At 34.1% G+C, this 22,167-nt stretch overlaps 2 protein-coding genes across 2 annotated transcripts; both read left to right on the forward strand.

The window, feature by feature from the left end:
• The first annotated feature begins 998 nt into the window (after positions 1–998).
• Positions 999–2,117, forward strand: LOC132717409 (uncharacterized protein K02A2.6-like). Its single transcript, XM_060700870.1, has one exon. It carries the CDS (start codon positions 999–1,001, stop codon positions 2,115–2,117), a length of 1,119 nt encoding a protein of 372 aa, XP_060556853.1.
• Positions 2,118–7,876: 5,759 nt separating this feature from the next.
• LOC132717411 (uncharacterized) lies at positions 7,877–14,039 on the forward strand. Its single transcript, XM_060700872.1, has 2 exons — positions 7,877–8,080; positions 10,714–14,039. Exon 2 carries the CDS (start codon positions 10,715–10,717, stop codon positions 12,809–12,811), a length of 2,097 nt encoding a protein of 698 aa, XP_060556855.1. The 5' UTR covers positions 7,877–8,080; position 10,714; the 3' UTR covers positions 12,812–14,039.
• Positions 14,040–22,167: the final 8,128 nt, after the last annotated feature.

Genomic DNA, 22,167 nt, shown 5'->3' on the forward strand with positions numbered 1-22,167 from the left:
GCAGCCGGTTTACGATTTAACCCTGACAAACTGAAAATAGGTCTAACGGAGGTTAAATATTTCGGTCACGTGATCAGTGCTGATGGACTGAAACCTGACCCTGAGAAAATTAGCGAAGTTATCGAAATGAAAAATCCTGCAAATCGTGCTGACCTTGAAACCCTGCCGGGTATGATTACATACTTGACAAAATTCTCACAAAATCTCTCGGAGATAACTAGCCCGATGCGAGAGTTATTACGCAATGACGTAGAGTTCAGATGGGATTCAGCCCAATCTGACACTTTTGACAAGGTTAAACAAGTGATTACACAAGCACCTGTCCTCAGTTACTATGATTCATCGAAGCCTGTTAGATTACAATTGGATGCTTCGTCCAAAGGTCTTGGTGTTTGTTGCTTACAAAATGGTAAACCAATTGCATACGCTTCAAAAACACTGACATTGACCGAGACAGGATACGCACAAATAGAAAAAGAGATGCTGGCAATATTATTTGGATGCACTAGATTTAAGCATTCTATTTACGGACGGCGCACGGTTATCGAATCTGACTGTAAACCGATAGTATCTATTATGAGAAAACCACTTTATAGTGCCCCGCCTAGGTTACAACGGATGTTATTACAACTTCAAGATTTTGACCTCGATGTTATTCACTGTAGAGGTAAAGATATTCCGCTTGGAGATGCTCTCAGCCGGAATTACGTAACTGACACTTTTCCTAATCTGATTGACGGCTTAGAAACACATGTACACACTGTACTGAAATCACTACCGATAAGTGATTTAAAATTGCAGGAAATTCAAACAGCAACGCAAAATGATGCTCAGTTACAAACGCTTATTAGTGTCATTTCTAACGGATGGCCTGAGGACAGACGAAATTGCCCTACGACTGTATCAGAATACTGGAATCATAGAGACGAATTGGCTTTTGAAGACAATATTGTGTTCAAGGGTCAAAAATTGTAATACCAAAATCATTAAGACAGGACATGACTAACGCAGTACATGTGGGTCATTTTGGTGTAGAAAAGACGACAAGACTGGCTAGGGATATAATGTTTTGGCCATCAATGTCAAAACAAATTACAGATTATGTACTTAAGTGCCAGATTTGTTGTAAATATAGAGACTCAAATAAAAAGGAACCATTACATCCTCATGATATACCCCAAAGACCATGGCAATATTTATCATGTGATTTATTTACGTGGAATGGTCAAGATTTTATGGTTCTTGTTGACGCTTACAGTCGATATTTTGAGTTCGACCTATTGACTAGCACTTCTAGTACTTGTATTTTAAGAAAACTTAAGGTACATCTCAGCAGGTTTGGTATCTGTGAGAAGTTAAAAACTGACAATGGGACATGCTTTACTAGCGAACAATTTCAGAACTTCCTTAAACAATGGAACATTAAACACGAAACTTCAAGTCCCACGCATGCAAGTTCAAATGGACTTAGTGAAATATATGTTAAAATTGCAAAACGCATTCTTCAGAAAGCTAAGGATGATAATAAAGATCCTGATTTGCCCCTTTTAGAATATAGGAATACACCACTTAAATGTGGATGGTCACCCGCTCAACTTTTAAAGGGCAGACGCCTCAAGTCGCTTCTCCCAACAACTAACAATCAGCTTCTGCCACAAAAAGTAAATCATTGTGAAGCAAGAAAGAAAATGGAAGAATTACAATTTATTAGCAAGAATCATTACGATAAAACTGCGCACAAAATGAGACCTCTAAAAATCGGAGAATCTGTCAGAATTCGAAAAGATAAGAACTGGGAACCAGCCAAGGTTATAACCCAGCATAATGAACACTCATTTCACGTGCAGACCCCTGACAGTGCTGTTTATCGTAGAAATCGCCGTTTCCTAAACAAAGCTCCTGAACTATCTGACCTGTCAAAACAAACACAGCAACCATCTAAAGTCGATGAACACCAGGAATCTATTTTAAGTGAACAAACAAGTCAAAATACCCCTACAGAGTCCCCACTATCTCTTGCAAATGTGCCAGGTAAATCGAAACCATTCGCAATCACTAGGTCAGGTAGAGAGGTGAAACCGAATAAGCTTTACTGTGGAAAAGACTGGACAAAGTGATAACAATTGTTAAATTGTTGAAATAGCCATTAGTAAAACTGTAAATCAGTGACATTTAGAAAGGATTAAATTTTTTGCTTGTATATATTAATAATACATGTATATTTCAATGTCATTATTAAAAGATCATCAATTATATTTGATGTACTTATTATAAATAATTGTTTTTTTACAGATTAATTTGAAGTATACTAAATGTGCTTATATTTTTAAACAAGGGGAATGTTGTATATTGTAAACATATGTTTCATCTTAATAATATCTAATACTGTAATGCGCATGTCCATTATCTTCCCGCCACTTATATACTTGGGATATTCAGTTATCATTAAACGATAGAACTAGTAACACGTGTCTGTGTTATATATATTACAAGTGCACGCTCTTTGTACATATTAATAAATATACCCATAATACAACAATTATTTAGTATCATTCAACCTGTCAAATTAAGGTGTGAAGCATTGGAAATTCTAACTTTCGTTTTCGTATTGTACAATTTCAATGTAAGGTTAATATATATATAACTTCATTTCCATTTTATATTTGAATTTATAATCCTTTATAAATAGTTATATCACTTATAAAATTTATGCTTTATAAAAAAAATGTAAATTCCGTGTTTTGCGGGGATTTATATCGAAGTATTAATTGTTGTTTATTTATCGTGAATACATATTTTTTTAATGAATTGTATTAAAATACCAGAACTTTTTATGAATTAATGAATTTCTGTGTTATTTTAGAATGTCGACCATACCAGATTACGCTCACAATTTGTCACTTCTAATGTCTCAAGTGATGGATATGATTGGTGTAAACGAGAAGATAGTGATGAAAAGAAGAAGATCAATGCTACTGAATGAATCACTATTTACGATAACTCGACATCTACTCGGTAGGGAAGGGAATGCGTTCATCTTCGGTAGTCAAATAGAAGGTACAACAACTCTAGGATTACAGTCTGACACAGATTGTCTTATATCTATGAACAAATTTAATGTGATACAAGACTGGAGTGAATGGGAATATGGTAAACATAATTTGTTGATGATACAAGATGAGTATGTCTCACCAGGATATTGTTTGTTACAAATATTAAGAGATGATGCTCCACTACCACACGTAGATGAAGTTAATGACCATTCATATAGAGACAGAATGGGGAGAATATTGTTAAAAAATACATTCTTAAATAATTTTGGAAATAATGAATTTATAAGACACGGTCCAGCCCATTCACAACAAGATGTTCCTGGGGTCAGTGATAATGATTATGTTTTTGCCTTTCCCTGTCATTTAAGACCAATTCAAGCAGGGCATTGGTTAAATCAACATAGAGAAGAGCATTGGCCTACAAATGATATGATACAGTACTGTAGTAACACGCGATGTTTTGTTGTTGGCGTAGGAAAAACAGGAAGTGTAAATGAAATACTTGAATGGAGAACATCAACACCATTTGCAGAGAGATTTTTAATGTTTAATCTAAACATAACACAAATTCGATGTTTTGTTTTGATGAAAATGATTTTGAAAACATTTGTAACTCAAAGATTTCCTGACAGCATTTCAAGTTTCATGTGTAAAACCGTTTTGATACATTGTATTTCATATACAAGATCTGACGCATGGGAGGAAAATTCCCTCTTTACCTGTCTATCATTTTGTTTATCAACACTTTACAACTGTGCTCAAAATGAATATTGTCCCCATTTCTTCATCACACAAAATAATTTGATGAGCGGACGATATTCTCCGGAATTGAAACCGTTAATACTTGAAACTCTCCGTTATGTAATCGAAAGTAATGGAAGGGCATTGCTTCAAATTGAATGTGACAACTTTGGTTTATATCTTCAGCCAAGTTTATATGGTTTTCCACCAATAAATCCACATTTTATACCAACTATCATTGCTGGGCAAATACAAAAATATACTGCCTGTGATATAAGCTCACAATTTCTGTTAAGTTTAATGAACGATTTGTCACCAAGACTTGCGATGCAAAAACTTTTAACATTTATGTCATATCACCATATTGAGAATTACACAAACATAGATAGAAAAGCTTACCGTTTGATAGCACGATATTTATGTAGTACACTTGGATCTATTCTAGCATCTTTAAATATTTACCAACAAGACCATTTAACATACAAAAAGGCTCTTTCATTCCTGTCATTAGGACTTGACTCCGATGTAGCATCTGGTAAACTGAAACTAGCATCTGTTTTCTATTGTACCGGAGATATTGAGAGGACTGAAATTATCCTGAAAAATATTGAGGAGTGTTATGATCTAAGTGTTGTTGAACCAGTGTGTGGGTGTTACATTTTTAAAATGTCACCACGAAGAGATAAATTCAACAGATTATGTTATCAATCAAATGAAGAATGCACACTGCTTAAATATATAACAGCATCATGTGTCTATTTTATACGATGTGAAATAAACTGTTGTCCACTAGAACTTCAACATGAAATGTTTAGATCAACACAGGAAGATCTTGCTTACAGAAGTGAAAAAGATAAATGGATGAATATGGCTGTTGTAGATTCTCTCCCTTACCTCTACTTCTTGCAGTACAAGACATATTCCCGACTTGGAAGACAAGATGATAAACAGAGGGCTCTCAATAACATTGCCAGAACCATGGATGTTGAACCAAATCTCGGACATAGGGACACAGCACTCAATCTTCTCGGCCAATGTATGGAAGAAGAGAATAATCTAGAAAATGCTTTCAAATGTTATGCGCGTTCCCTTCAGATAAGAGGACGAAATAATTCGGCAAAAATCCATATTTGTAAGCTGTTACACAAATTGATCAATAATTAGTATTCACATACTTTGCAAGAAAAGAATATTGTATCATCATCAATCAAAAGGATAAAGTACTCTACATTTTGAAACAGTTTTTAGAAAATAAAATACATGTTGAAAGAAGGCTATGTTTTACTTTTAACTGTTTGTATGATACATGCTGGACTCTATAAATTGTGATTTTAAAATTTTATTTGAATTGCTTTGTGTATGAAAAAACTCCTCGAACTTGCAATCATTAGTACACATACAAAGGACACTCTCCTTTTTTAATCAAAGAATTTGGAGGATTTTTGTATGCTGTATACATGTTTGTTTATTTTTACATCAGATGATTGACCATAGTGAATGACACAATATATAAACGTATTGAGCGTAATGCGATACTACACAATACAATATATATAAGCGTATTGAGCATAATATGGAACTACACAAAACCACTTTAAACGCAGTTAATAGCTTGAAGTCCTTTTTATGTGTACATTCTATGTACGGTGGTTATATTAAGGTATAACACTGCTACATTTTAATTTTTGAAGTAAATCTAAGTTGTAAGCCTAAAAGAAAAACAAAGATTTGTTTAAAAAAAAAACTCCTTGTGAATAATTTGAAATGTTTTTCTCAATAATTGTGATTAGAATTGTGAAACTTGGTGTGAAACGATATGAGACGTGTCCTTGTTTTTGCCAAATAAAAGTAAACAAACAAACTGCGTCACTCTTTTTTTACTTTACCAAAGGTATGAGTGAATGCTATTTATTCCAGAAATGATACTTTAATCTTTTGAATTAAATTTTATTCGATAATTAACGAAACAAAATTTACGATATAGATTATAAAAATGCGTTTTTTTTTTGTTTGTTTATTTGTATATTTGTAAATAAACAGTTTTCTATTTTTTTATTTTATGAACCTGTCAATTCCATACTGATTACACAATCAATGCACACAATATGTTCATATTTGATAAACGTTCGGCAAATTCCGTGAGATGTACGAAGTGAGAAATGATTGAATTTAATTTGTTTCTATGATATAGTTACGCTGACTGTTATAGTGTATGGATTTATAATTTCTAAATGCCTTACGTGTTGTAAGATCGAGACCGCGTATGTCAAGTTTTTTTTCCTTATTTATAACTATTTTCAATATTTTTGAAGCTATGGTTTTCTTTTTGTTTTTGATATGTTTTGCACTTATTTTGTAAATATTATCCTTTTTTAAATAACATTGTTTAAGAGTAAATATGCCAAATTTTAATTTAACTTTCTGATTAAAATCAATACATGTCATTTTAGTGCCGTAAATCACAATACAAAACGAGACAATTCCGTGCTAGAAGTTGTTTCATATCCGTGTGGATAATTTTGCAAGTGTTTGGCCATACAAATAAAGAAAGAATATGATTTTAAACAATGGCAAAGGACGAACCACAGACCTCTCGTATACTGGGTAATCACTTAACCGACTGTGCTATTGCAGATGCTATGAATACCTATACATTAAGCTATTGTGACTTTTCCAAACGTTAGTTAATACTACATATTAAATCCGTACACTATACGGACAGAACCGAAGTGGAATCGAATATTAAAATGAGCGTTATAATGTATTCATTATTGACAGGTCAATAACATCAGACTATAAAATGTATTAAAGTATTTCGCTATTCTTTGCTAATATTTATGGAACGATAAAAATGTCACATATTGATTAATAATCATGTTGCATAACAAGACTGGTAAATGTCAATACATATAACTTATTTAATCTCCATTTTCTCCCTCACAATCACATTTTTTCGCAGCTTCGTGGCGTCATTAAATGTTTCAATAGTTGTTTTAGTTTATATAACAAATAAATTTAAATCATCGAAAGTATCAATTATCTACGGGTATTTTAACACCGACATAATTCATAATTTCTAATTTATACATTTGAATGTTTATGAAGATATGTAGCCGTGTACATGGGCTTGTTGTACATTTTACAATAAATTTATAAAATATGCCTGTATGATAAAGGGAAAGTAATGGTATTTAAAAAACGAAAACGTTGCCTCCCTTTTAAATCATTTTTATTTCCTGATTTAAGGAAAATTTTCTACTTTTGGTTTCGTTTTTCATTTGTTGATGATCTACTTCGAATTAAGGAATAAGATAAAAGCATTATTCTTATTTTTCTTCAAATAACATGAGGCATAAATCTTAATTGAAAATATTTCACACAAAATACGTATACAGGTTTTATGATTTCTTCTTATTTATAGTTTTCTTAACTGTATTAAAAGTTTTTGAATTCGTGGAACAATGAAAATACTGCATTCATAAGCCATTATATGCGTATTTTCGGTTAAATTGTATCCTTAATGTTTCTATATGTCAAACAAAATACGAGAATTAAAATCTATTTATTTATATTGTTATAAGTTTTTAATTTATTTATTTAATTATTTTTTATTTTAATAGCTAACGAATATTGTACGTGTCATAAAATTAAAATATGTTAATCTTAAACACAAACCAATGATCGATACGATTGTTTTGTGTATTAAATCAAAAGGTGAACTATGTAGTACAATAAGATATTTGAAACGAGCGATTCAGTCGTTCAATAATTTAAGTATTTAAACCCATTTAACTACAAGTAAAAGATAGCTAGTCCGATGTAATGATATTTTATTTTATAAATGTTAGCACGCAACTATGATGTATCTTCAATGCAGATTTAAGTACCACTATTATTAAGCCTTTTGTCTATAGTTGTTATCAATAACATACTGATTTGTTTCAGTTCTTTCTTGTATGAATTATAAACAAATATGATTTTAACAATTGGTTAAATAAACACTTCAGGTCATGGGAGGACGCTACTTCAGTTAATTTAATCTATTAGACTGACAAAACATCGTAATATTAGACACTGTAGAATATAATTTATGGTTAACAGGTTTAATCTGATTGGGTATTTAACAGTTAAAAGTTGTGACTACAAAACATCATTTTAGTTGTAAAAAATAACAATAAACTTGAAAGAATTGAGTAGCAATAAAGTTATGTATTTCAAATATATCAAATATCATATGTGATATGTCATAAAAGCGGGAATATTTGGTCAAGGTAAACAAAAACAAGGTAATTATTTTATATGTAAGTCATTTTTGAACGGAACGGAATTAAAATTACAATTAAGAATTCGCGATATAAATAAGTATATTTATCTATTTCATAATAAAGTGTTGTTTTAAGTTAATATTTATTTTTCTTCCATATTGATGGTATAATAAATTATTTAGATATCAATATTTCTGAAAAATAGCCATTCTAATACCTCAAGATGGACAACTGTCGACGGCATATCAAATGAATCCACTTTATTTATTTCACAAAGCAAACTTAAAAATAAATGTAAAAACAAAAACATTTATGATGTATGTATACACATATATAAAACAGAATATTGCTTAAAAATGCAATGAAGTTACTGATCTGTACATGCATGACGACAGGTGAAGCACGTGGACTTCGTGGACCTCAAAAATAAAGAATATGACGACATTTATATGGGTGTATATTTCTGAATTTCCTTGCTCTTTTGTAGCATTTTTATTTTATCGTAGAGTAAAAATCATGAATCAAAATCTTAGAAGGCGGCTTATTCCTGAATTATAGATGAATGAGGGAGGGGATAGAAATGTTGCAGACAGGCATGTCTCAGAGACTGGTTGTCCGCACATTGAATGCTTCCTATAGTGTTTTAAAATAAATGTGGAAACAATTTCCAAATTGAAGGAAGTATAACACATATACACAGTGATGATTGTTCTAGGTGCACAATGTTTGCACATGACCGATATATTGTTGATTACGTCCGGTGGTATTGTTTATGTTTAGCAACTTCATAACGAAACAGATAGCAGAAGGCAAAAATTTAAGTCAACAATATCACAATAAGGGATAGATTTAATAATGCTGGTATAAATGCTAGAGGTCCTGACAAAAAAGAAACAAATAAGCTGCTTTGTGAAATACAAGAAAAAATATCATGAAAATGAAACATTGGTCATAGACAAGCTATTTAATTGTTACATGTTTTTTTCATGCATCTCAAGAATGAATGACCACTGAATATAAAAATGCAGCAATAAAGTGTAGTAAAATTATTTATAATTAAAGCCTTATAGGTTTGACATGCTTGTCAAAATGATAAGATAGAGAAAATAAGAATCCCTTAAAAAAGCACAACACGGCAAAATTGAAAATGTTGCAGCCTAGGTTTGATTGAGCCTGTTCATGGACGGTACTGCCAAGTGCAAACTGCCGTCCTAGCCCACCTAGCACCGGCTAAAGTAGAATTCAGCATCTAACACGACAAAATTGAAAATGATGCAGGCTCGGTTTGATTGAGTCTGTTCATGGAGTCATTCTTATATTTGATAATCTGGTTTCTGTGACCAAAGTTAAAATAAAATACACCTTTTAATAATTAATAATAAATAAAATATATGTCTATATATGTTTAAGAGATATGATTGTAATCACTAAATATATCACTTAGTGTCCAACAAGTATAGTTTGATCTTCCACTAGAGGACGATTATTACTTTCAAATGTTCTATGAAAGATTGTAAGATAAGAATCAATTTACAAGTACTGTTTAATTCAGCTCCAAGAAGAATTAATATTTAGTACCTTTTTAGATTGAAATAATGCCCTTAGTTGATTTGTTAAGTCCCTGATTAAATTTAAACATACGATGGGTTATCCAAAAATTCGTTGACTTTTTAAATATCTTTTGAACATCCACGTGTATTGTCATGAAATTGTATCAGCATACAGTGTAGAATATAATTAATACGTTTTGATACGAACATTTAAGTGCGTCAAAAAATAATGGTTTCATATTGCTTTTAAATAAACACATACACGGCACCCGGCGCTCGGTAGAAAAGCGCAGTTAGTCATCGTATATTTTTTGCTAAAAAACTACTTACTAACTTAGAAAACCCGCTAAACATCGCATATGTCTTCTGTGATGTCATTTAAGTAATTCTCTAAAATTATGGACGTCATTTCCGTTAATTTTTGTTGAAATCGCCAGAAACGCCGGACGACGAAATTGTTTACACCGGGAAAATGACGGAAATGCAGAAATAAGAAAATAGCGTGATCATAAAGTTTTGTTGTAATATGGGAATGACACTAACAAAAAAAATTGAAAAAGTAAAAAAAAGAAACAGCAGGCGAACAGAGAAAATAAAATTTTACTATCATTAGTGCTTAAGTGTCATCAAATTTAGTGACAAAACATTACTTCGTGAAGCAGTAATTGTTATTGAGTGTGTAACGTCGAAGCAGAAGTTGTACGTTAAATATTATGACATTAACGTCAATAACTGTTTGGAGTGCGCCGCACTCTCTGACATGTGTTAATGTAAAATTAAATATTGTTGTAATATAAGGAGCTACTAACATGCATTTTTCTGTGTTTATTTGTTATTTATTCTTCTAAGCAGAGTAAGAATTTCAAATCAATATCTCAAATACATTTTACGCAACAAAGAAAGTCCATGAATTTTTGGATAACCCCTCGTATTTATAACGTGTTTGAAGGCGTCACTTCCGTGTTGTACTGGGAAAATTTCGCTCGATTTGTATCAAGATATAAAAAGTGTAAAATAAAACAACTACTTTTCTGGTGTTATGAAGAATTGTATTAGGGAAAACAGAACATTTTATAAATTATATGAATTTCTATTTTTTCTAAGAATGTCGAGGATACCAGACTACTCTCCTAATTTATCACTTAAAATGTCTCAAGTGATGCATGGACTTGGTGTAAATGAGAAGATAGTGATGAAAAGAAGAAGATCATGGCTACTGAATGAATCAATATTAACGTTAATTCAACAACTTCTCGGTCATGATAGAAATGGGTTCTTCTTTGGTAGTCAAATAGAAGGTACAACAACTCTTGGATTACGGTCTGACACGGATTTTCTTGAATCTTTAAACAATATTAATGTGATACCAGACTTGAATGAATGGGAATATTGTAAACATAATTTGTTGATGATACAAGATATTAATGTCTCACCAGGATATTGTTTGTTACAAATATTACAAGATGATGCTCCACTACCACAAGAAGTCAAAGTTAATGACCATTCCTACAGAGACAGAATGGGGAGAATATTGTTAAAAAATACATATTCTTATGGATTGGGAAATAGTGAATTAATAATTAGGAACGGCCCGGCTCATTCTGTACAAGATGTCCCTGGGGCCAAAGATAGTGATTTAGTTATTGCCTTTCCTTGTAAATTAAGACCAGTTCAAGCAGCGCATTGGTTAAATCAACATAGAGAAGAGCATTGGCCTACAAATGATATGATACAGTACTGTAGTAACACGAAATGTTTTGTTGTAGGCGTTGGTAAAACAGGAAGTGTAAATGAAGCATTTGAATGGAGAATATCTACATCATTTGCAGAGAGATGTTTAATGTTTAATCTTAACATAACACAAATCAGGTGTTATGTTTTGATGAAAATGATTTTGAAAACATTTATAAATCAAAGATTTCCCGACAGCATTTCAAGTTTCATGTGTAAAACAGTTTTGTTACATTGCATTTCATGTACAAGATCTGGTGCATGGAACGAAAAAGCCCTCTTAACTTGTCTATCATTTTGTTTATCAACACTTTACAACTGTGTTCATCAAGAATACTGTCCTCATTTCTTCATCACACAAAATAACTTGATGGGTGGGCGATTTACACCGGAGACTAAGTCGTTAATACTTGAAACTCTTCGATATGTAATCGAAAGTAATGGAAGGGCATTGCTCGAAATTGAATGTGACTGCCTTGGCTTATGTCTTCAGTCAAATTTAAACGGTATTGAACATTTTGTACCACCTATAATTTCTGGGCAATTACTAAGAGAAACAGCCCTTCATATAAGTTCAGATTTCAAAGATATCTTATGTGAAATGAATCATTTATCACATCAACCCACGATGCAAAAAATTTTAACAATTATTTCAAATTACCATAATGACAATTTCACAAACATAGATAGAAAAGCTTACCGTTTGATAACATGGTATTTATGTAGTACACTTGGATCTGTTCTAGCATCTTTAAACATTAACCAACATGACCATTTTACATACAATAAGGCACTTGAATTCATGGCATTAGGATTTAACTCCGATGTAGCATCTGGTAAACTGAAACTTGCATCTTTCTTCTATTGTGACGGAGATATTGAGAGGACTGAAATGATCTTGAACAAAACTGAGGAATGTTATGATGTTAGTATCGTTGAACCAGTATGTGAGTGTTATAATTTCGAACAGGCAAAAAGAAGAGACAGATTTGACAGGAACTGTTTTGAATCAAATGAAGAATGCTCTCTGTTTAAATATATAATAGCATCATGTGTCCGGTTTATACGATGTGAAATAAACTGTTGTCCATTAGAACTTCAACATGAAATGTTTAGATCAACACAGGAAGACTTTGCTTACAGAAGTGAAGATGATGAATGGATGGACATGGCTGTTGTAGATTCTCTCCCTTACCTCTATTTCATGCAGTACAAGACATATTCCCGTCTAGGAAGACAAGATGATAAACAGAGGGCCCTCTCTAATATTGCTAGAACAATTGATGTTGAACCAAATCTCGGACATAGGGAAACAGCACTCAATCTTCTAGGACATTGTATGGAAGAAGAGAATAATGTAGAAAATGCATTGAAATGTTATGCGCGTTCCCTTCAGATTAGAGGGAGAAATAATTCGGCAAAAGTCCATATTTGTAAGCTGTTAAACAAATTGATCAATAACTTGTTGTAACTTATTTTAGAACAAGAATACCGCAAGGAAGATACTTCAAAATGCTTTCAGATGTCCTTTAATATACAAAGTTGACACAATTCTGCAAAGTGTCAAATATTTAGACTGTTAGCATCCGTTTATGATTAGAACCAAAACATATATGTTTAAGGGCATACACGGCTTACCTATATAACAACAGCGTAGGTATGGTTACGATAAACTATTCATAACAAAGCAAATGCTTTGATTGCCTAAAAAGGACTTTACCTTCAACAGGAAAGAAACCTTTTGGAAATACTTGACCATTGTAAAATAGTTCATTTATTTTTATGTTTTGCAAACAAGATATCTTGTAAGATATTAGGAATATATAACAATACACAGAGAAACAATAAACCTTTAAATAGACATGGAGGACAGATTAAAAAAGCACCGAATATTCATGTACAGTATATATTATGCATTGTCATTTTGATACTCGCAATGTTTGCCCAGTAATTATCTAGTATGAGTCACTTGTTATATAGTTTTGAACATTATAAGTTTAAATTGAAATTATCTATCAGTGTTTAATCTTGCAACACCAGAGTGTTTTGCTTATGGTGGGGTATTTTGCCAATTAACTGTCATCTCAAACACAATGTAATTTCAAGAGTGTCATGTGTCATATCAGATACGGTAACATTTTTAACCGTGTGAAAGTATAAACATAATACGTGTCTATTTAGATGAATAACAAAACGTTTCATTGTTGCATTTCGAATAATATTAGATGAATATTTTCACTTTATCAAGAAACTGGCATTGTAACGGATTTCTTACAAAAAATAGTTCAAAACGTTACACATAATAGATGATTACTAATATTATATTATAGTATTTTGTACGAACATGCTTTAGATTTTCACAATTTTATCAATTCATAACTTGTGGATGAAGGTGATCACTTAACAGTGTTGATTTTTCAGATACATCATAAAACTGAAAGTTACTTTTGCCCCAGTCAAAAATGATCCATTTTATTTATTTAATATATTATGTATGTATATTTTTCTCTGGATCTCTAATAAATATAATACATAAACTGCTGCATTTGTGTTTGTTTAATGGATTTGCCTTGCTTTAAATATTAAACAATTCATTTGAAACTAGATGAAATGCAAACATAATAGAGGTTGGTCATTCACCACGGATGTGCAGACTGGCCTGTCTTTACATTCGTGGCAAAAGCTGACCACTTTCGATTTCAGCAGGCTGGCTAAGCTCTATACTTGTGGTAGAGGCTGACAACTTTCGGTTTCAGCAGGCTGGCCAGACTCTATACTTGTGGTAGAGGCTGATCACTTTCGATTTCAGCAGACTGGTCAGGCTCTATACTTGTGGTAAAGGCTGACTATTTTCGGTTACAGTTTGCTTGCCTGGTTCTATACTTGTGGCAGAGGCTGATTACTTTCGGTTTCAGCAGGTTGACCTTACTCTACACTTGTGGTAGAGGGTGACCAATTTCAGTTTCAGCAGGCTGGTCAGGCTCTTTTATTGTGGTAAATGCTAACCACTTTCGAATTCAGCAGTCTGGCCTGGTTCTATACTTGTGGCAAAGGCTGACCACTTTCGGGTTCAGGGGGCTGACCTTGCTCCATACTTGTGGCAAAGGATGACTAATTTCGGTTTTAGCAGGCTGGCCAGGCCCTATACTTGTGCCAAAAATTGACAACTTTCGGTTTCAGCAGGCTGGGCTGGCTCGATACTAGCGGCAAAGGCTGACTACATACGGTTTCATCAGGCTGGCTTGGTTCTATACTTGTGACAAAGGCTGATCACTTTCGATTTCAGTAGACTGGCCAGGTTCTATTCTTGTAGGAGAGGCTGACCACTTTCGGTTTCAGCAGGCTGGCAAGGCTCTATACTTGTGGTAAAGGATGACCACTTTCGGTATCAGCAGGCTGGCCAGGCTCTATACTTGTAGCAGAAGCTGACCACTTTCGATTTTAGCGGGTTTGTCAGGCCTTATAATTGTGGTATAGGCTGACCACTTTTGGTTTCAGCAGGCTGGCCTGGCTCTATACTTGTGGTTAAGGCTGACAACTTTCCGTTTTAGCAGTTTGGCCATATCTATTCTTGTAGCAGAGGCTGACAACTTTCGGTTTCAGCAGGCTCGTCAGGCTTTGAAATTGTGGTAAAGGCTGACCACTTTCGGTTTCAGCAGGCTGGCCAGGCTCTTTACTTGTGGCAGAGGCTGACCACTTTCGGTTTCAGCAGGCTGGTCAGGCTTTTGATTGTGATAAAGGCTGACGACTTTCCATTTCAGTAGGCTGGCTAGATTCTATACTTGTGGCAGAGGCTGAGCACTTTCGGTATCAGCAAGCTGACCAGGCTTTATACTTGTGGTAACGGCTGACCTCTTTCAGTTTCAGCAGGTTGGCCAGGCTCTCTACTTGTGGCAAAGGCTGACAACTTTTGGTTTCAGCAGATTGACCTGGTTCTTTAACAGTTGCAAAGAATGACCAATTCCCATCTCTTATTTAAACAGGCTGACTTGGCTCTTTACTGGTGGTAAAGGCTGATAACCTTCGTTTTCAGCAGGCTGGTCAGGCCTTATACTTGTTGCAGAGGGTGACCACTTTCGGCTTCAGCAGGCTGGCCAGGCTCCATATTAGTGGCAAAGGCTGACTCCTTTCGGTTTCAGCAGACTGACCTGGGTCCATTCTAATGGCAAAGGCTGACTACCTTCGGTTTCAGCAGGCTGGCCTGGCTCCATAGTAGTGGCAAAGGATACCTATCTTTGGTTTCAGCAGGTTGGCTGGCCCCATATAAATGGGAAAGGCTGGACTATCTTGTTTAGCAGCAGGCTGGCCTGGTCCTACTTGGGAAAGATATTATTTTGGTTTCAGCAGGCTGGCCAGGCTTTTATACTTGTGGCAAAATTGACTACTTTCGGTTTCGGCAGGCTCCCCGGTCGATATAGAGGGAAAGGGTGACTACTTTCGGTTTCAGCAAAGGGTGCCCGGCTCCTTTCTAGGGAGCAAAGGGTGACACTTTTCAGTGGATCAGGCTGGCCTGGTTCTATACTTGTGGCAATGGCTGACCATTTTCGATTTCAGTAGCTAGGCTGGCCAGGCTCTATACATGTTGCAGAGGCTGACCACTTTCGGTTTCAGCACGCTGGCAAGGCTCTATACTTGTGGTCAAGGATGACCACGTTCGGTTTCAGCAGGCTGGCCACTCTCTAAACTTGTAGCAGAGGCTGACCAATTTCGGTTTCAGCAGGCTGGTCAGGCCTTATATTTGTGGTACAGGCTGGCCCACTTTTGGTTTCAGCAGGGCTGGCCCAGGATCTATACTTGTGTAAAGCCGGCAACTTCGGTCTCAGCAGGCGGCCAGGCTCTTATATACTTGTAGGGCAGAGACTGGACCACTTTCGGTTTCAGCAGCCTGTCCTGTTCTATACTATTAGCAAAGGCAGACACTTTCAATTTCAGCAGACTGCCAGGCTCTAATTATACTTGTGGTAAAGGCCGCAACTTTCGGTTTCAGCAGGCGGCCAGGATCATATACTTGTGGTAAAAGGGCCGGCAACTTTCGGTCTCAGCAGGCTGGCCAGGCTCTATACTTGTTAGCAGAGACTGACCACTTTCAGGTTTCCAGCAGCCTGTCCTTGTTCTATACTTAGCAAAGGCAGACACTTTCAATTTCAGCAGACTGCCAGGCTCTAATATACTTGTGGCACGAGGCTGACCACTGTTGGTCTCAGCAGGCTGGTACAGGGGCTTTTTAATTGGGAAAAGGCTTATCCACTTTCGATTATAGTAGGCCTGGCAAGGTTCTATAAACTTGTGGCAGAGGTCATTCCTTATTCAAAGCAGAATGACTTGCTCCCTTTACTGGTGGTAAAGGCTGGATCACATTCGCTTTTCAGCAGGGCGGGTCAGACTTTTATACTTGTTGGGGCGTTGAGTGACCTTTTTTTTTTTTTCAGCATGGGCGGGGGGGTGGCTGGGGTTTTATACTTTTGGAGGACTTCGTTGTGCCTCAAAAATCAAGAAAATTTTGGCCGGATGCATTACGCACTTGTAACATGGTCAAATGATTGGGTTTTTTAAAATTTCAATTCAACTTTTGAAAGGCATTCAATATAAAATTAATCAAGACCTTAGAAGGCGGCTTTTGCCTGGGCCAGATGAATAGGGGGATACTGTAATTTATTTCAGAAGGCATTCTCAGAGGGAGGTTGTCAGCACCCTTGAATGTTTTTCCCCTGTTTAACAAAAAGGATTTTCAAAATAAAAAAAATTTTAGGGGAGATCTGGGACGTTTTGTTTACAACTCTTGGGATAATCCGATATATTTTCGATTTAGTTTCCAAATGATATTGGTTTTCCCGGGAAAACTACTTTTTTTACGAAAAAGCTTTTCAAAAAAAAAATGCAACCCCGAAAAACCCAAAACCCAAAAAGGGAAAATTATGATTTTGGGATGAATGCCCAGATGTCCTACAAATAAAAAAAACAAATTATTTTTTTTTGTAACATAAAAAGAAAATGTCATCAAACTCATCATAAATAAAATGTTTCATCATTGACGTGATATTATATTTTTACATATTTTCCAAGCATCTCATAACATTTTGCTTTGTAAACTACAGAATGATCTTTTAACTTTTTCTAGTTTCGTTGTCCATCATACTTATCTAAGTAATTTTATACAAGAATGATCACTGCCAAATTAAAAACAAAATATAATATTACGGGGTAACAATTAAGTGTACAGCTAGTAAAAAGTCTATTTATAATTAAAAGCTTTAAAGACATTTTGTCAAAATGATAAGTAACATTCCTTTTTTAATCCGGTTTCTCTGATAAAAAGTTCAAAATTAAATATATGTATAAGTAAGAAATAAAATACGTCTACATGGATATATGTATAAGGAATATTTTTGAAGCCTCTATATATATTTTAGCGTCAAACAATTATAATTGCCCATACTATAATTTACCCACCACAAAGCGATTTTCTTTTCAATTGTTCTGTGTAAGAATTCAATTTACAAATAAGGAAACAAGGATTTATAGAAGCACTTTGTTGATTTACTATTTAGTACCATTCAAAACCTGTCCAATTCAGGTGTGATGCATTGGAAATTCCAAACTTTTCGTTTTCGGTTTTGTACAATTTCAATTTAAGGTAAGTATATTAACTTATTTCCCGTTTTTTTATTTGAAATGTTGAGCCCTGATTTTTAAATAGTTTAAATCATTTATAAAAGTTGCAATTTATAAATATTTTGGGTTTAAATGTGTCACAATCCATGTTTTACAGGGATCCATTTCAAAGTATAAATTGTTTTTAATTTTTATCGTGCAAATCTAATCTATTGGTATTAAGAAATACAGAAAATTCTATAAAACAAATGGAAATTTCTGTTTTATTTTTAGGCATGCGAGATACCAGATTACGCTCACAATTACTTAAAAAATGTTTCAAGTGAGAGATGGGACTTGGTTTAACGAGAAGATAGTGATTTGAAAAGAAGAAGATCCCAGCTACTGAATGAAAATCACTAATGACGGGTTAACTCATCAGGCTACCGGTTGAAGATAAATAAATTTTTTCAAACTTTGGTAGTCAAATAGAACGTATACCAACAACTCTTCGGATTACAGTCTTGACGCAGATAGTCTTATACTCTATAAACAAATTTAATGTGATACAAGACTGGAGTGAATGGGAATATGGTAAGCACAATTTGTTGATGATACAAGGATGAAAATGTCTCTCCAGGATATTGTTTTTTACAAAAGTTTAAGAGATGAGTGCAGCCACTTACCGCTCCTAGTTGAAACTTGATAAATACATACCCAGGGAAGGGAATGGGGAGAATAATTGTTAAAAAATACAAAGTTTTTAATGTTTTACCTAAATTAGTACAAATGGCCCTGCTCATTCTTTTCAGATGTTCCTGGAGTCGAGGATAATGATATCGTTCCTCCTTTTCCATGTTAATAAGGACATTCCAGTTAGGCATTGTTAATTCAAATAGAGAAGAGCGTTTGGCCTCCAATTGATATATACATACTGCACAGCAACACCACGAATGTTTTCTGTTGGTGTTGGAAAAAACAGGGGAGTGTAAAGGGAAGCATTTGAATGGAGAATATCTTCATCATTTGCCAGTGAGGATTTTAATGTTTTTAATCTTAAATAACCACAAATTAGAAATTTTATGGGTGTTTGATGAAAATGATTTTGAAAAAACATTTTTATAACTCAAACATTTCCGACAGCATTTCAAGTTTCATGTGTAAAACGTTTTTGTTACATTGTATTTATATACAGATCTGGTGCAATAGGAAGGAAAATATCCTTTTTACTTGTCGTATCATTTTGTTTATCAACACTTTACAGTGTGGTTCAAATGAATATTGTCCTCATTTCTTCATAACACAGAACAACTTGATGAGCGGGAGATTTTTCTCGGAAACGAAGTCCGTTGATACTTGAGACTCTTCGTTATGAATCGAAAGTAATGGGAGGGCATTACTCGAAATTGAATACGATCTCCTTGTGGTTTATTTCTTCAGTCAAGTTTAAGCGGCATTGAACTAATAGATGCACATTTTATACCAACTTTATGTGCTGGGAAGTTTTCTAATTGAACTAGCGCTTAATATAAATTGTGAAATTTCAAAAAATATATCTTAGGTGAAATGAATAATTTATCACATAGACCTACGATACAAAAACTTTTAACATTGATGACACATCACCAAAATGCAAATTTTACAAACATAGATAGAAAAGCTTACCGTTTGATAACACGATATTTATGTAGTACACTTGGATCTATTCTAGCATCTTCAAACATTTACCAACTAGACTATTTAACATACAAGAAGGCACTTGAATTCATGTCATTAGGACTTGACTCCGATGCAGCATTTGGTAAACTGAAACTAGCATCTTTCTTCTATTGTACCGGAGATATTGAGAGGACTGAAATTATCCTGAAACATATTGAGGAGTGTTATGATCTAAGTGTTGTTGAACCAGTGTGTGGGTGTTACTCTTTTGAAAAAGCTCCAATAAGAGAAAGTTTCAACAGATTATGTTATGAATCAAATGAAGAATGCACACTGCTTAAATATATAACAGCATCATGTGTCTGTTTTATACGATGTGAAATAAACTGTTGTCCATTTGAACTTCAACATGAAATGTTTAGATCAACACAGGAAGACCTTGCTTACAGAAGTGAAGATGATACATGGATAAATATGGCTGTGGTAGATTATCTCCCTTACCTCTATTTCATGCAGTACAATACATATTCCCGTCTAGGAAGACAAGATGATAAACAGAGGGCTCTATCAAATCTGGCCAGAACCATTGATGTTGAACCAAATCTCGGACATAAGGAAACAGCACTCAACCTTCTCGGACAGTGTATGGAACAAGAATATCGCAAGGACGATGCTTTGAAATGCTTTCTGATGTCCTTAAAGATACGAAGTAGGCATAATGCTGCAAAGTTTCATATATTTAGATTGTTAGCGTCATTTAATAATTAGAATTGTAGGTTATATGTATACCCCAGATAACAGCAGCGTGGGAATGGTTGTGACCAGTAAAAATGATCAGATTGACACAAAAAGATCTTCAGTACAGAACGATTGAGCCTTTTGGATGTGCATGGACACTGTGAATTAGTTCTTTTATTTTATTTTCTGCAAAACAAGTTGTCTTTGAAGATACTACGAATATACCGGTATAACAATAAACAGAGAAAACATTAGCCTTTAAATAGATATGGAGGACAGATGACAAAAGCACTGAACATTTGTGTACAATGTATATTATGCATTGTCATTTTAATAGTCACAATGTTTGCCAAATTAGTTTCTGGTAAGAGTCACTTATTCTATAGTTTTAAACCATATTAGTTTAAATAATAACTAGCTATCAGTGTTTAATCATTGCAAACCCAGAATGCCTTATTAGTAGTGGGGTATTTTTCCAATGAACTGTCAATTCAAAGGTCCCAAAATGTAATTTTAAGTGTCATCGGTGTCATTTCAGATACGGTAACATTTTTATCTGTCTTACAAAATACGTATCCATCTAGATGAATAACAAAAAGTTATATTGTTTCCTTTTAAATTACTATGTGTAAATAAATAATATTAGATGAAGATGTTCACTTTATTAAGAATCGCACTGGCATGGTAACGGATTTCTTACAAAGAAGAAAGCAAAATTTTACATATAATAGATGATAACTAATATTCTAAGCAACGGAAGATTTAGGACAAAAAAATGAAATAATTTGCTATAAGAAGTGCCAGGCCCAGGGAAACATGAAATTCAAATAATGAATGTTAGTAACCAATTTATTGTCAGTATTTGTATTTGTTTCAGATGTTGACTATGGAATCATATAAAATTGCTAATATACTTTTATATTGTCTGTGTTTTACGAACAGTTCAATCTAATTTTTTCAGTAGTGACATTATTCAGCCTGTATGTTGACAGTATTTTTACTTTTTGTTATAATATAATTGTACATGCTTTTTTAAATTTATTTTATGTTTGATAGTACAATATTAGCACTTAAATTATCATGTATTTTAAATGTAAGGAACACAACTTGTACTGTTGTATAATGTTTTCATGTACTCAAGAGTTATCTGTTTAAGATTATCTGTGCGACTCTATAGTTAAGTAATTTGTCCGAATATGCTTTAGATTTTCATAATTTCATCATATATTTCTTTACGTGTCGGTGTAAGTAAACACTTAACAGTGTTGATATTTCAGATACATCATAAAACTGACAGTTACTTTTGCTCCAGTCAAATGTGGCCCGTTTTTTCGTTTTAATATTGTGTTATGCATATTTTCTGGTTCTCCAATAAATATAACACTTAAACTGCCTAATTTGTGTTTGTTTAATGGTTTTGCCTTGCTTTAAATATTGAACAGTTTATTTGAAACTTAATGAAATATCAACAGACTAGAGGTTGGCAATACACCACGGATGTGCAGGGTAGCCTAACTCTATACTTGTAGCGGAGCTGACCTCTTTCAATTTCAGCTGGCTTCCCTTTGTTCTATCTGTTGGAAAAAATGATCACACTCATAAAAAAGGGTTTGGGCCTGGCCTTACGGGTCAAAGGCTGTTTAAAATTTTTGGGTTTCAGCGGGCACCGGGCTCCAACGGGGGCGAAGGGCTGTCACATTAGAGTTTTCAGCAGGCTGCGTGGCTCTGTTCTGGTGAAACAGGCTAATCACATCCGATAACAGCGAGCTGGCCTGGTTATATACTGATGACAAAGGTTGATCACTTCGACGGTAAGGGTTAGATAGCATTTGAACTTAA

Source organism: Ruditapes philippinarum, unplaced genomic scaffold (assembly GCF_026571515.1).
Source record: "Ruditapes philippinarum isolate M1 unplaced genomic scaffold, ASM2657151v2 ctg5994_1_1_1_1, whole genome shotgun sequence".
Taxonomy (NCBI): domain Eukaryota; kingdom Metazoa; phylum Mollusca; class Bivalvia; order Venerida; family Veneridae; genus Ruditapes; species Ruditapes philippinarum.